This window comes from Macaca fascicularis, chromosome 11 (assembly GCF_037993035.2).
Source record: "Macaca fascicularis isolate 582-1 chromosome 11, T2T-MFA8v1.1".
In the NCBI taxonomy this organism is placed as follows: domain Eukaryota; kingdom Metazoa; phylum Chordata; class Mammalia; order Primates; family Cercopithecidae; genus Macaca; species Macaca fascicularis.
In genome coordinates this window covers 83,218,381-83,235,170 of record NC_088385.1, presented here as the reverse complement: position 1 = coordinate 83,235,170, position 16,790 = coordinate 83,218,381, and the positions used below count along the sequence as shown (strand labels likewise).

The following is a 16,790-nucleotide window of genomic DNA, read 5'->3' as shown; positions in this document are numbered from 1 at the left end:
TTTCTGTCTCATTGTAGGAGTGGGGAGGATAGTTGGAAGAGAATTTACTACCCCAAATCACTAATTTCATTTAACATTCCATGTTGCATTCATGAAAGTTTCATTTTTTTTACATTTTATTTTTAGTATTGGCATTGAGTGATCTTTTTTCTTACCAGAGAGGGAAAAAAGATGCCTTTTTTATATCATATAAAATTTTCAGTAAAATATTTGGATTAAGAAAATGGAACAGATTTTTTTAGCTATTGTATTAATAAACCAAATACAGAATCAACAGTATTATCCTTGATGTTCTAGAAGTGATTTTAAAATACTTTAGGCACTGGTACTACTTGACATTTTTAAAAATGCTGCTTTATGAATGTATGTATTTTTTTTAACATAGGCTTTTATTGGACTCTGACCAAATAATTATAGGGAAGAGTTACTAGTACCTGTCCTCAAAAATAGAAAAACCTCATTAAAATTAAAATGTGTACTGCTCCTTTTATGCCTACCACACAAGTCTCAATACAGTTGTACCTTTTTTTTTTTAATGCTTTAAGTTCTAGGGTAGATGTGCACAACGTGCAGGTTTGTTACATATGTATACATGTGCCATGTTGGTGTGCTGCACCCATTAACTTGTCATTTACAACAGGTATATCTCGTAATGCTATCCTTTCCCCCTCACCCAACTCCATGACAGGCCCCAGTGTGTGATGTCCCCCTTCCTGTGTCCGAGTGTTCTCATTGTTCAGTTCCCACCTATGAGTGAGAACATGCGGTGGGTGTGTTTTTGTCCTTGAGATAGTTTGCTGAGAATGAGGGTTTCCAGCTGCATCAATGTCCCTGCAAAGGACATGAACTCATCCTTTTTATGGCTGCGTAGTATTCCATGGTATGTATGTGCCACATTTTCTTAATCCAGTCTATCGTTGATGGACATTTGGGTTGGGTCCAAGTCTTTGCTCTTGTGAATAGTGCCACAGTAAACATATGTGTGCATGTGTCTTTATAGCAGCATGATTTATAATCCTTTAGGTATACGCCCAGTAATGGGATGGCTGTGTCAAATGGTAATTCTAATTCTAGATCCACTGATGGGTCTTGACTGTTTATCCAATTTGCCAGTCTGTGTCTTTTAATTGGAGCATTTAGCCCCTTTACATTTAAGGTTAATATTGTTATGTGTGAATTTGATCCTGTCATTCTGGTTATTTTGCTCGTTAGTTGATGCAGTTTCTTCCTAGCATCAATGGTCTTTACAATTTGCCACGTTTTTGCAATGGCTGGTACCGGTTGTTCCTTTCCATGTTTAGTGCTTCCTTCAGGAGCTCTTGTAGGACAGGCCTGGTGGTGACAAAATCTCTCAGCATTTGCTTGTCTGTAAAGGATTTTATTTCTCCTTCACTATGAAGCTTAGTTTGGCTGGATACAAAATTCTGGGGTGAAAATTATTTTATTTAAGAATGTTGAAAATTGACCCCCACTCTCTTCTGGCTTGTAGAGCTTCTGCTGAGAGATCTGCTGTTAATCTGATGGGCTTCCCTTTGTGGGTAACCCGACCTTTTTCTCTGGCTGCCCTTAACATTTTTTCCTTCATTTCAACTTTGGTGAATCTGACAATTATGTGTCTTGGAGTTGCTCTTCTCGAGGAGTATCTTTGTGGCGTTCTCTGTATTTCCTGAATTTGAATGTTGGCCTGTCTTGCTAGGTTGGGGAAGTTCTCCTGGATGATATCCTGCAGAGTGTTTTCCAACTTGGTTCCATTCTTCCCGTCACTTTCAGGTACACCAGTCAGACGTAGATTTGGTCTTTTCACATAGTCCCATATTTCTTGGAGACTTTGTTAGTTTCTTTTTACTCTTTTTTCTCTAAACTTCTCACTTCATTTCATTCATTTGATCTTCAGTCACTGATACCCTTTCTTCCAGTTAATTGAATTGGCTACTGAAGCTTGTGCATGCGTCACGTAATTCTCATGCCATGATTTTCAGCTCCATCAGGTCATTTAAGGACTTCTCTACACTGGTTATTCTAGTTAGCCATTTGTCTCATCTTTTTTTCAAGGTTTTTACCTTCTTTGCGATGGGTCCAAACTTCCTCCCTTAGCTGGGAGAAGTTTGATCTTCTGAAGCCTTCGCCTTTCCACTCGTCAAAGTCACTCTCCGTCCAGCTTTGTTACGTTGCTGGAGAGGAGCTGTGGACCTTTGGAGGGGGAGAGGTGCTCTGATTTTTAGAATTTTCAGCTTTTCAGCTCTGTTTTTTCCCCATCTTTGTGGTTTTATCTACCTTTGGTCTTTGGTGATGGTGACATACACATGGGATTTTGGTGTGGATGTACTTTTTCCTTCTAACAGGACCCTTAGTTGCAGGTCTGTTGGAGTTTGCTGGAGGTCCACTGCAGACGCTGTTTGCCTGGGTATCAGCAGTGGAGGCTGTACATCAGCAAATATTGCTGAACAGCACATGTTGCTGCCTGATCATTCCTCTGGAAGCTTTGTCTCAGAGGGGTACATGGCCGTGTGAGGTGTCAGTCTGCCCCTACTGGGGGGTGCCTCCCAGTTAGGCTGCTCGGGGGTCAGGGACCCACTTGAGGAGGCAGTCTGTCCGTTCTCACATCTCAAACTCCGTCCTGGGAGAACCACTACTCTCTTCAAAGCTATCAGACAGGGACATTTAAGTCTGCAGAGGTTTCTGCTGTGCTTTGTTCAGTTATGCCCTGCCCCCAGAGGTGGAGTCTACAAAGGCAGGCAGGCAGGCAGGCTTCCTTGAGCTGCAGTGGGCTCCACCCAGTTTGAGCTTCCTGGCTGCTTTGTTTACCTACTCAAGCCTCAGCAGTGGCGAGCATCCCTCCCCCAGCCTCGCTGCCGCCTTGCAGTTCTATCTCAGACTGCTGTGCTAGCAATGAGCGAGGCTCTTTGGGCGTGGGACCCTCCGAGCCAGGCGCGAGATATAATCTCCTGGTGTGCTTTTTGCTAAGACAGTTGGAAAAGTGCAATACTAGGGTGGGAGTGACCCGATTTTTCAGGTGCTGTCTGTCACAGCTTCCCATGGCTAGGAAAGGGAATTCCCTTACTCCTTGTGCTTCCTGGGTGAGGTGATGCCTCACCCAGCTTCGGCTCACACTCGGTGGGCTGCACCCACTGTCCTGCACCCACTGTGCGACAAGCCCCAGTGAGATGAACCCGGTACCTCAGTTGGAAATGCAGAAATCACCCGTCTTCTGTGTCGCTCATGCTGGGAGCTGTAGACTGGAGCTGTTCCTATTCAGCCATCTTGGAAGCGCCTAGTTGTACCTTTATAATAGTAATTTGTTCATTGGTGTCGGCTTAGTGCTATATATTAAAGTGTTATGTGATTACAGGAGTATATGCATGTTTGTCCCAATGCACTCTTGTATTTTAGATTCATCCTTTTACAATAACAATAGAAAGTGATGATAATAAAAGTGAACATTAATGTATGCTGTGTGCAAAAACTCTGTGCTAAGTGCTTTGTATGTATCCTCATCTAATTCTCACCATACGCACATTATAAGATTTTTAAAAAGTCAATCCAGATTTATTTTCCCTAATCTTTTATCACCTCATCTGAAATTGTTTTCCATTTTCACCAGAGGTATGAAAAGTATGTTGGGTTGGTTCCATTAGTTAGAATTCATTGCTGGAAACCAGCTCACTGGAATAAAAGCTCTATGAGGGCTGAATTTTTGCAAAGTTCTGCAGGAGCAAAGAAAACAGATATTTCACAATGTTGGTGGGTTCAGGGAAATACTTCATTGTTTCTAAGCCTTAATTCTAAAGGATTTTACTAGATATGACCCTTTAGAGATCTTTAATAGTTTAAAGCCGTATGTACAGGCTTCCTGAACTGATTTATATCAAATATAGTCTATACTTGAAAATGAATGACTTATTATACATGTTCAAAAATAGTAATACTGATATACTGACTTTTTTTAAGGTTTTGAAAGAGGAAAGGAAGATATTTCTCAAAATAAAGATGAATCTTCACTTTCTATGTCAAAGAGCAAGGTAAGCATATATAAGCAAATACATGATTATGAGATTTCCCTAATATTTGAGATGAGGGAACTAACACTGAAATCCTATGAAACTTTTATGTGATGTTTTTATGTTGATACATCTAAACCATGTAGTGTGTATTAAAAGAGTGAAGTTCCATTGGGGCTAATGTAAGTATTGTTGGTTACTTAGAAATGCAGCTGATTGGTAACCAGTTTTCCTGTCAGAGTAATACTGTTTCTGGTATCTCTGCTATAGCAGCACTTCTCAAACTTGAGTCTGAGGATTGCATTCAGATATATCTTCAGGGTTTATGGCTTTAAAAAAAAATTCTTAAGTGTTTTGAGTTCATTCAGATGACGATCAAAATAAATATATTTTACCAGTTAAAAGCCAGATCTTTGCAGTAGTAATTGTCTATGATTGACAGACATTTTCTTAGAATAAGACATAGTTTATGAATCAGTATTTCTCAAACTGGGAGACTTAGACACATTCTTAGGCCTGTTGAGCATTTTTTCTTTAAGAGTGCATATTCAGATTTCAGAAACACTATGTGATGCAGTAACCAGTTTCCCTGTGGGTTTGTAGTTCACTAGATTTTCTATAACTTGTGAGGGGATTCGACTTTCGACTTTTTTTCTGGTAAGATTTAGTAGCAGGAGGAGCTTTTATGTTTATGGGATCAAACTTCCATGACTGTAAGACAACTGTTTCTAAAGACTAAGTTCTCTGTTATTCTCAGCAGTTGGGCTTGCTCTTACAACTTACATCTTTTGGATACTTTTAAAGGGTAACAGTTATCCATTGGTCTTAGGAACCAAAAACATTAGTGCAACTCCAAATAAAAGTAGTAACCGTGTACACCTCCATTACCATAATAACCCTAACCTCTTTAATCCTCCCGATCATCATTACCTTTATCAACCCTAACAAAAAACACTTGTACCCAAATTATGTAAAAACAATTATTATATCTGCTTTTATTACTAGCCTCCTTCCCACAACTCTATATATTTTCCTAGACCGAGAAATAATTATTTCAAACTGATATTGAACAACAGCCTAAACATTAGAACTAACACTAAGCTTCAAACTAGACTATTTTTCCATAATATTTATTCCAATTGCACTATTCATCACTTGATCTATTATAGAATTCTCATTATGATATATAAGCTCAGACCCAAACATTAAGCAATTTAAGTATCTACTTATTTTTCTCACCACTATATTAATTCTAATTACTAACAACAACCTCTTCCAACTTTTTATTGGATGGGAGGGTGTAGGAATTATATCCTTCCTACTAATTAGTTGATGGCACGCTCGAACAGACGCCAACACAGCGGCCATCCAAGCAATCCTATACAACCGCATGGGCGATATTGGCTTTATCCTAACCCTAACATGGTTTCTCCTACATTATAACTCATGGGACTTTCAACAAATATTCATCCTAGACTCCAATTTAAACTTTCTCCCACTGATAGGCCTTCTCTTAGCAGCAACAGGAAAATCAGCTCAACTTGGTCTCCATTCTTGACTCCCCTCCGCTATAGAAGGCCCAACCCCAGTTTCAGCTTTACTCCACTCCAGCACCATAGTCATAGCTATCCGCTTCCACCCCCTAATGGAAAACAACACGTTAATTCAAAGCTTTACACTATGCCTAGGGGCCATTACTACTCTATTCACAGCAATTTGTGCCCTAACACAAAACAATATCAAAAAAATCGTAGCCTTCTCCACCTCAAGTCAATTAGGCCTAATAATAGTCACTATTGGCATCAACCAACCATACTTAGCATTCCTACACATCTGCATCCATGCCTTCTTCAAAGCCATACTATTTATTTGCTCTGGGTCTATTATCCACAATCTAAACAATGAGCAAGACATTCGAAAAATTGGAGGATTATTTAAAATGATACCCCTTACCTCAACTTCCCTAACCGTCGGTAACCTGGCACTCACAGGCCTGCCTTTTCTCACAGGCTTCTACTCCAAAGACCTCATCATCGAAACCTCAAACACATCATATACCAACGCCTGAGCCCTATCTTTCACTCTCATTGTCACTTCCCTAACAAGCGCCTACAGTACTTGAACTATTCTCCTCACCCTAACAGGACAACCTCGCTTCCCAACCTTAATCAACATTAACGAAAACACCCCCACCCTATTAAACGCAATCAAACAGCTCTCAATCGGCAGCCTACTCGCAGGATTTATCATCTCACCTAAAACTCTCAGCCCTGTACATAACCGCTCTAGGCTTCCTAGTAGCCTTGGATCTTACTCTTATAACCAATAAACTTAAAATGGATATCCCATCATACATATTTAAATTCTCTAACATACTAGGATATTTTCCCATTACAATTCATCGCACAGCTCCCTACCAAAACCTGCTTATAAGTCAAAACCCAGCTTCCCTTTTACTAGACTCAATCTGACTAGAAAAATCTGTACCTAAAACAATCTCACACACCCACATTATCACCTACATCCTCACAACCACTCAAAAAGGTATAATCAAATTTTAATTTCTCTCTTTCCTTATCCCTCTCACCCTAACCTTATTTCTAATAATGTAACCTATTACCTCGAGCAATCTCAATCACAATATACACACCAACAAACAATGTTCAACCAGTAACTACCACCAACCAACGCCCATAGTCGTACAAAGCACCCACACCAATAGAATCCTCCCGAATTAACCCCGGCCCTTCTCCCTCAAAAATCACTCAACTCCCTATATTGTTAAAATTAACCACCACCACTAACCCATCAAAATCTAAAACTCATAAAATCAATCCTACCTCCATCGCTAACCCTACTAAAAGACTCCCCAGTATCTCAAACCCTGAACCCCATGCCTCAGGATACTCTTCAATAGCCATTGCCGTAGCATAACCAAAAGCAACCATTATACCTCCCAAGTAATTTAAAAATACCATTAAACCCATATAAGCTCCCCCATATCCTGTTCTTGAGAGTGGTTGAGAAGATTGCACAATACATTTTTATGTAGGATTTTACACAAATATTATTCCCACTTTTCATGTATACATTACACAAAAGTTCATCTATCATATTAGTGTAAAGCACTTAGGCTAGAAGTTTAAAAGTACTTTGTATTTATATAACATATATGAGAAATGCCTGGATCACCAACGGGGGAAAAGATTTCTTTCCCCATTGCAAGGTTCATGGCTGAGATCCCATAACAAAAGAAAGATGAACAAGAGAAAAGCATACATATGTGTTTAATGTAAGTTCTGTGTGACACAGGAGCTTTCAGAAATGAAGACCCAAAAGAACAGGGAAATCTGTGTATTTTTATGCTTTGGTTTGATGAAGAGCAGACAGTCACAGAAGTATGATTGCACAAAGGTTGGGGGGTATTATATGATGCTAATACACTGAGGGGAATTTAGCAAGGCCTGTTTGTTCAGCTTCTTCTTGGTATCTCTGTGTCTTTGGGTTCTTTCTTCTAAGGATAGGTAGAGCACCTGCTTCAGGGGAAGGTCAGAGAAGTATATTCTCTGGCCTGCTTTAGAGCAGAAAGGCAGAAGGTCAGAGAGTGACCTTTCTGCTTTTCAAGTTTTCTCAGTTTCCTTTAGCTTAAAAGAGTCAGTATGCCCCTGTATTTTGTATTTATACTGACTTAAAAGAGTCAGTATGCCCCTGTGAGTTTTGAGCTCTGTCAATCATTTTACATGATCTCTATTATTAAAGAAAGTAGGAAATAATTTATCTTAGGTCTGCCACAGCTAGAAATATAATGAGATTTATAGAGTTTTTTTTTTAAAAGACCTATTTTCAAGCAATTAATACCAGAATTGGTGAATACATGGTATAATGGTATTCCTACTCCAAAGCCTAAACACCTAAACACACAGATCTACATACCACAGCTACCTATTTGCCATCTATATGTACCCTTTAATGGGGGAGGCCTGAAAAGGAACTTTGCATACTTTAAATGAAGCTGTGTGCCTTAATTGGGGGTACAAAAAAAAAAAAACCTCAAGCTTTACAACTATGCTTTGGGTACAGTAGCATCTAATCATATGTGGATCTTTAAATTAAAATTAAATAAAATTAGAAATTTAGCTCCTCAATTACACTAGTCACACCTCAAATGCTCAGTAACCACATATGGCTAGTGGCTGCCACACTGGACAGCTCAGATATAAGACATCTGGCATTTAGAAAGTTCTACTGGGCAGCGCTGCTTTAAAATGAAAAGAGTCAATTTGAATCTTGACTCTCCTATTACCTATAAATTTTTAGCTGTTAGTTTCAATGTTATTAATAGCTACTTTTTTTTTTCGAGACAGAGTCTCTCTCTGTCACCCAGACTGGAGTACAGTGACACGATCTTGGCTCACTGCAAGCTCCACCTCCCAGGTTCATGCCATTCTCCTTCCTCAGCCTCCCGAGTAGCTGGGACTGTAGGAGCCCACCACCAGAGCTGGCTAATTTTTTTGTATTTTTAGTAGAGACGGGGTTTCACCGTGTTAGCCAGGACGGTCTCGATCTCCTGACCTCGTGATCCGCCCATCTCGGCCTCCCAAAGTGCTGGGATTACAGGCCTGAGCCACTGAGCCCGGCCATTAATAGCCAATATTTTTGTTTTTTTTAAAGAGTTGAAGGCCTCACTATATTGCCTAAGCTGGATTCGAACTCCTAGGCTCAATCAGTCCTCCCACCTCAACCTCCCAAGTAACTGGGACTGCAGGCACATGCCACCATGCCCAACTTAATAACTACTTTTTGTTGAGAGTTTATTTGGGCCATTTTAACATTCATAACAATACTAGAAGACAGGTATTGTTGGCTCCATTTTATGAATGAACAAACTGAGGCTCAGACAAATTAATTCCCCAAGACTCAAAATATTAAGTCTTAAAACTAGAGTTCACAGTGGCTTCAGTATTCTTTTTTGTTCAGGGGAGGTAAGATCTACCTCCCAGATTGTGGTAGCAGAAAGTACCTGACAAAGTAGCTGGTTAACAATAGATAGTTAAGAAGATATTTTTGTATGAATAAAGCATTAGAGTGAATGAATGGGATTCTTAACATAACTATTTGGTATATAAGTAAAATTATACTCATCATATTATTTTCCAAGAGCTGAAACTTACTGATTTTCTCATAATTTAGATTTAATCTTAGTTTATTCTGTTAGCTTAAGATGTCTGTAGTTGCTCCTTTGTCTTCAAATATTTTAACATGCGGCCAGGCACAGTGTTTCATGCCTGTAATCTGAGCACTTAGGGAGGCTGAGATGGGAAGATTGCTTGAGCTCAGGGGTTTAAGAACAGCCTGGACATGATAAAACCCTATCTCTACAAAAAATACAAAAATTAGCCAGGTGTAGTGACACATGCCACATGCCTGTTGTCCCAGCTACCTGGGGGGCTAAGGCAGGAGATGCTTGAGCCCAGGAGGTTGACGCTGCAAGTGAGCTGTGTTTGCGCCACTGCACTCTGGCCTGAGAGACGAAGTGAGACCTTATCTCAAATGTATAAATTTGTATATATGTATGAGCATGCAACCAACTCTCTTGTTTTTCAGAACAGTATAAACTTTTACATTTATCATTAAACCTCATACTTGTGGAATTCTGAAGATTTTTATTCTTACCTGAGTAATTTTAGAAAACAAGATTTGTTATTCCTTTCATGATTGAGTTGTGTAACTGAGAACATCAAACAATTTTAACTTTTCCCTACTTGATGCAAAAAATATGAATACTCTCATTTTGTTCACAGGATTTTAGGTTAAATGTCATTTCTTAAAATTCTTAATTGAGCCTGATTAACACAATGAAATACACCTGCCTCATCTCCAGACATTATTTAAAAATAAAGGAGCTGGGCACAGTGGCTTTTGCCTGTAATCCCAGCACTTTGGGAGGCTGAGGTGGGAGGATTGCGTGAGCCCAGGAGTTTGAGACCAGCCTGGGCAACCTAGCAAGACCTTGACTCGCTACTCGGGAAACTAAGGTGGGAGGATCACTTGAGCCCAGGAGTTGGAGGCTTCAGTGAGCTGTGATCATACCACTGCCCTCCAGGCTGAGTGACAGAGTGAGACCTGTCTCAAGAAATAAAATAAGGCAATTCCTCTTTCTCATGCACCTTTTCCTAGGCTTTTTCATTGTATGAATAAGTGAGTTGGAAAAGTTGGTTAATCAGATTATCCCAAACAAACTAGCATTTTAAAATGAATTTTTAATTACCCATCTCAACAAAAGGAATTACAACATAACTAATGTGTCTAGTGAGATAAAAGGAATTCTGTTAAAAGGATAAGGGGTTTTTGAGCTCACATCTCTTGATTCTTCAACCATTTAACTACTTGCCTTGTAGGTTTGCTGAATCTGTTACTTGCTTTAAAATATACATTTACCTGGACGGTTAACAAACGTTTCTAAACCAGAATGTCTGATGTGATCACAGTAACTTATCATTATCCTTGTTGTTCCTTATATCTGTAGCATTATATAATTTTCAAAGCAAATTGCAAAGTATTTTCATAAATAAATATCCCATTATTTAAATCTCTAAAGGTCAGATTTTTGATAGCACTTGCAATCTGAGATATAGTCATAAACCTGAAACAATATATTACCAAGTACTAAGTTAAACACTTTAAGTATCATTTAACCCTCAAAGCAACCCTATAAATTAGTAGTAGTATCTTCATTTTACAGATGAAGAAACTAAGACTGACAGATGAAATTAACTTCTCAAAGTCACAGAGCCTATAAGGGGACAGCAGTTAAAGGGGAAAAGAGAAGAAAAAGAGAAGGAAAGAAAAAATACAACATGCTAAGCATTCTAATGCCATTTAACAAAGAGGCAAGCAGTAATATACATTAAACTTGCCTATCTTGATGGTCATCCTTAAGAGAGTGGTCAATAAAGTTTATGAAGGAAGGGAAACTTAGTTTAGTAAAATGTCCCCAACAAAAAAATCATTTACATTTTTGGCATTTGAAAGGTGTTTTGATTTAAAAAACTGAGGTAGTAATGTAGAAAAGACTGGAACGTGGTCATTCCTTTTTGTATTTCAGAACTAGACTGCACGTTATGTCAGAGATTCCTTGAGGTATGTGAGTTAAAGATTCCTTGAGGTCGGTTTACCAAGCTCATGTGACGCCCTTCTGGCCTGCTGGTCCCTATGTACAGTAATCTTTTAGGAATAACCAAGCTAGAGCTTAATTGTTAGGGAAACAAATTTGATTTTTTTTAAGACAAGGTCTCACTTTATCATCCGGACTGGAGTGTAGTGGTGCAGTCACTGCTCACTGCAGCCTGAAACTCCTAGGCTCGGGTGATTCTCCTGCCTCAACCTCCCGAATACCTGGGACTACAGGGACATGCCACTATGCCTAGCTAATTTTTGTGTTTTTCATAGAGACGGTGTCTCACCATGTTGCCCAGGCTGGTCTTGAACTCCTGGGCTCAAGCAATCCTCCCGCCTTAGCCTCCCAAAGTGCAGGGATTGCCAGCATGAGTCACCACGCCCGGCCACAGATTTCTTCTTGTTCGTAAAGATAGATCTTAACTTTAAGATACCATATGAACAGTTTTAAAAGATGAGAAATTAATATAGTGAGATAAGTAAGAACATGAAGCTGGGAATTAGATGAGGGTACAAATCCCAGCTCATCCACTTTGTAGCTTTGCGACTTTGGAAAGATATGTAATCTGTTAGTTTTAGTGTCTTCATTAGTAAAAGAGGGATACAACTCTATCTCTTAAGTCTGCTTTGAGTATGTAAATGTTTAACATATACAGTTGATCCTTGAACAACATGGAGGTTAGGGGCACTGACCCTCCACTCCCCTGTGCATATAAAAATCTGCGTATAACTTTTGACTCCCTAAAAACTTAACTACTGTAATTGTGTACTGTTGACCAGAAGCCTTACTGATAACATAGTCAATTAACACTTATTTTGTATATGTATTGTATTCTGTATTCTTACAATAAAGTAAGCTAGAGGAAAGAATATGTTATTTAAAAAAAATCATAAGGAAGAGAAAATGTATTTACTATTTATTAAGTGGAAGTGGATCATCAGAAAGGTCTGTCTTTGTTATCTTCACATTGAGTAGGCTAAGGAGGAAGAGGAAGAGTTAGTCTTGCTGTTTCAGGTGGCAGAGGCAGAAGAGGTGGAGGAGGTGGTAGGGGAAGCAAGAAAGGCAGGTACACTCAGTGTAACTTTTGTAGAAAAAAAATCTGCCTATAAGTGGACCTACGCAGTTCCAACTGTGTTGTTCAAGAGTTAACTGTACTTGGTAAATAGTAAACAACCATGAATATTCATTAACTTTTAAGGTAATACTATTAACATTTTTTGTTTAATAGTTTTTAAAAAGTACACTACTGTAAACATTATCCTATTAAGTTGTGGGAAGTAGAATCTCCTAATAATTTTAAGCCATCATATTCCTCTGACAATAGCCATGCCATTTTGTGTTCCCAGGGCCAAGGAGAAGACAGAAACCTGTTTGGCTTGAGGAATGTTATGAAATTGTTTTGGTATCACAATATATGCCATCATCATTGGAGTAATTAATGTGATGTTTCAACTCCAGTTCTTAAAGGAGTAACTTTCCCAAAAGTTTAACTAGGTTGATTTCTACATTGAAAATTGTTTGCATTTCCCTTCTGGTTCAGCCAGTTAATACCATCACCTTAATAGCCCATATTTCATGCCAAGTAGCAGAAGTGTTTTTAGGAGAGATGAGAGAAATGAGCTGCAAGTACCTATTTTATTTTCATTTTATTAATTCATTAGATATTTACTGAGTTCTTTCTTTTCTTTGGGTGATACACACTGGGTATCGTTGACAAATAAATGTGTTATCTGTTCTTATTAATCTAAAAATTGAGGGACTTGTATACAAAGGTGTGTATCCTTGATGATATCTAGTAATATGCACATCTGGCCGCTCAACATTTGAAAGCCACCATTTGGATCAGATTCTGCATACTTTCTTGGCACTACTTAGGAGTACTGCTAAGAACTTTAAGTGCCTTCTGCTATGTCTAACAATAGTTAAAAATAAAACTTCTAGAAGTTGAAGGAGTATGTTTAATTTTGTTTTTCCAAAACAAATAGAGCTTTTAAGTTTTGTGCTTTTCTACTCTGGTGAACCTATGTGGTCTCTTTAAACAAGCATTGCATTAGGAAACCTGGGTTCTGATCTCTGCAGTGTTAGTGATTGTTAGTTTGGAAAATCAACCTTCCTGAGCCTCCCTTTCATGATTTGTAAAATGGAGATAAAACAATCTGTTGTGCCTATTTTTCAAGATTCTTGTGAAGATTAAATAAAAATGTGAAGTATAAACTGAAAGTCTGGAAAGAAATTTAAGACATGAATAATTTAGTGAGGAAATCCCACTCACTTGATAGGTAGAAAGTAGTAGATCCTAGAAATATTGGTGTTTACACACTGTACAGATTAGATAGAGTGACTTAATACTGGTTTCTAAAAGTGTTTGTATTTCTTCCTATTGAAGGAGGAGTAGAAGCAGGGCAATATGTGCATCAGCTTGTTAGAATTTGTGTCTTTTTTTTTTTTTAGAATATTTCAACTGTTAAAAGATACAATTACTTTGGCTACTTTTGTCCTAGGAATAAATAATTATATATGTTCTTAGAAATACTCTTAAAAAAAATGTAAAATCTACAAATGATCTTACTTAACTTCACATTGTAGGTTTGTATACTGATTAGTTTTAACTTTTTTATATTTATGGATTTAACGTGGATTCATTTTTAAAGACATACTATATAGGGAAAAATTCTATTTGAAAATTGACATTTGCTTAAATCATAGCAATAAATGAGAAAGATGTCACATAGTTTTAACATTAATTTTTATGCTATGTGTAGAAAATCTGAAGGATTTAATTATTTCTCTTCTGTTTCTGTATGATTTCAGTCTGAATCTAAACTTTATAATGGCTCAGAGAAGGACAGTTCAACTTCAAGCAAACTCACAAAAAAAGAATCTCTTAAGGTTAGTTTCCAGTTATTTCTGAAAGGTAATTTACATTGTGCTTTGCATGTGTGTTTGGAAGTAGGCTAATAAGATAAATATATATGTGTGTTCCTAAAGAAAGAAAAAACATCCAGTGGTACAGACAGGCAGGCACACATAGAAAATGTTAATATTTGTATGGTACACTGTGGTCAACTGATAAGGCTGATTGTTGAGTGTCCCAGAGCAGACTGCTTCAGGCCTCAAATGGCAGCTGCAGAGGCTGAGGACTTGATATCTTTACACAGATGTATCCGAACTAGGTATATCATCCCTGTGTTGTGGAACTCCTGATGGGAACTCTGGCACCCATTGAATTTAGAGATTACTAACTCCGGGGTCATGGCCTGACCTTGACCTGCATAATGTTTTAAAATTTTGACCCAACAGTTAATTAAAAGTTCAGCTATCCAATTTCTCTGAGAAATATGTAGCATTGGGCTTACCTTCCTGAGTGGCCATAGAATCTGGAGCTTAAGAAACACTTGCTTTCCAACTGGCTCTGGTTCCTGCCTAGTCTATTTTACCATTTGTGTTCCATGCCTGTTCCTATATATATTTGTATTTGCATCCCATATTAAATCAGATAGATTAATAAAGACCAAAATCTAAAGTTTTGAGGGTATAGAATTATTAAAATTGTATTATGTCTAGTCTGTTTATCATTAAATGCAACTTTTCTGGCATAAGATTTTGTTAGTTTTTAAAAATGTAGTCACTAATAGGTTATCATCACTCTTCCCCTATCCAAATTATAACAACAAAGCAACAATAAGACCTCATTAGTCCACTGCTGATTCCCCAAATGATTAGAATTAACTTACTTATGAAGGTGAAACTTTGATATTTTGGATAAACTAATTTTATAGTTATGGTTTCTTAATTATGTATAACTTACATATTAGTATTGGGAAAGAGAACAAAACTTCAATTGCAAACAGTTGTGGCATTCTTTGTTATCTGAAAAAATTGGTAACAGAGAAGGTTTCTATCAGTAAGAGAATATATTAATAAATATTTTAGAAGCAGTATAGGCCAGTGGTTAAAAGAATAGCTTTGGGAGCTAGTCTGCCTCTGTTTGAATGCTGACTCTACAATTTACTAAATGTGTGATTCTGAGCAGGTTACTCTCTCTGCCTCAGTTTTCTTATCTATAAAACAAGGATAATAATACTTCTACTTCACAAGGTTGTTGTGAGGGTTAAATGAGGTAATGACAATACAAGTAAAGTGCTTAGAACTGTGGCTGGTTCACAGAATGCCCTCAGTGTTAGAGCGCTTATTATTTTAATTTGCAGTAGGAATCCTATGTAACACTTAAAAGAATGAGAATGATACAGACGTGAATACTCTTCAAAAAATGTTTACTTGGGGAACTTTTTGCATGCTAAACACAAAATGTAAATGTTTTATAGGTTGTTACTTAGAAAAGGTCTGAAAAGACAGTGTTTTCCAGAAGATTAACAGTCATCAATTTAGAGGATTGGAATAGGATGGGGTATAATAAAAATGGCTTCTAGCTTTATGTTTGAAATTTTTATTGTGAGATTGTGTTAATGCATTGTGTAATTAAAAAGAGGTAAACTTGGCCAGGTGTGGTGGCTCACGCCTGTAATCCCAGCACTTTGAGAGGTGGGCGGATCACTTGAGGCCAGGAGTTCAAGACTATTCTGACCAACATGGTGAAACCCATCTCTACAAAAAATACAAAACTTAGCCGGGCATGGTGGCATATGCCTATAATCCCAGCTGCTTGGGAGGCCGAGGCACAAGAATTGCCTTAACCCAGGAGATGGAGGTTCATTGAGCTGAGATTCTGCCACTGCACCCCAGCCTGGGTTACAGAGTGAGACTGTCTCAAAAAAAAAAAAAAAAAGAAGTAAAAGTATTTAAAAGATATGTAGAACTGCACTAGTGATCAGAAAAACTAGATTCTAACCTTGGTTGTCTAAGACTAACTCCTCCTGCTAAGAAAAAAAAAATATATATATATATAGTATTTTTATTGTCAGATTCTGGAATTCTAAAGCGGTTTAGAATTTTATACTATACTCTCACCATTATAGTATGAAATTCTAAACCTCTTTAGAATACTAGACTATTAGGATAAAAGACAGTGTGGTGATTCCACAAAGACCTAAAGACAGAACTATGCGACCTAGCAATCCCATTACTGGGTATATACCCAAAGGAATGTAATCGTTCTATTATAAAGACACATGCATGTGTATATTCATTGCAGCACTATTCACAATAGCAAAGACATGGAATCATCCTAAATGCCCATCAATGAGAGACTGGATAAAGAAAATGTGGTACACCGTGAAATATTATGTAGCCATAATAAAGAATGAGATCATGTCTTTTACAGAGACATGGATGGAGCTGGAGGGCATTATCCTTAGCAAACTAACTCAGAAACAGAAAAACCAATACTGCATGTTCTGACTTAGAAGTGGAAACAAAATCATGAGAACACATGGACACACAGAGGGAAACAGCCCACACTGGAGCCTTTCAGAGGGTGAGGGTGGGAGGAAGGAGAGGATCAGGAAAAGTAAGTAATGGGTACTAGGCTTAATACCTGAGTGATAAAATATGTACAACAAACCCCCATGACACAGGTTTATCTATATAACAAACCTGCATTTGTACCCCTGAACTTAAAATAAATTGCTCATTTCTGTTGAGTTTTTAGCTTTTCT

The 16,790-nt window shown here is 37.9% G+C and overlaps 1 protein-coding gene across 26 annotated transcripts in view; it reads left to right on the top strand.

Annotated features, from left to right (window-relative positions):
- The window catches only part of OSBPL8 (oxysterol binding protein like 8), a 216,990-nt gene that overhangs the window by 153,269 nt on the left and 46,931 nt on the right, over positions 1–16,790 (top strand). For all 26 annotated transcript variants that reach the window (XM_065524596.1, XM_065524597.1, XM_005571596.4 and 23 more), the window contains 2 exons: positions 3,949–4,019; positions 13,987–14,064. In XM_065524596.1, the coding sequence (XP_065380668.1) occupies positions 3,949–4,019; positions 13,987–14,064 (149 nt within the window). The remainder of the gene's footprint in view (positions 1–3,948; positions 4,020–13,986; positions 14,065–16,790) is intronic.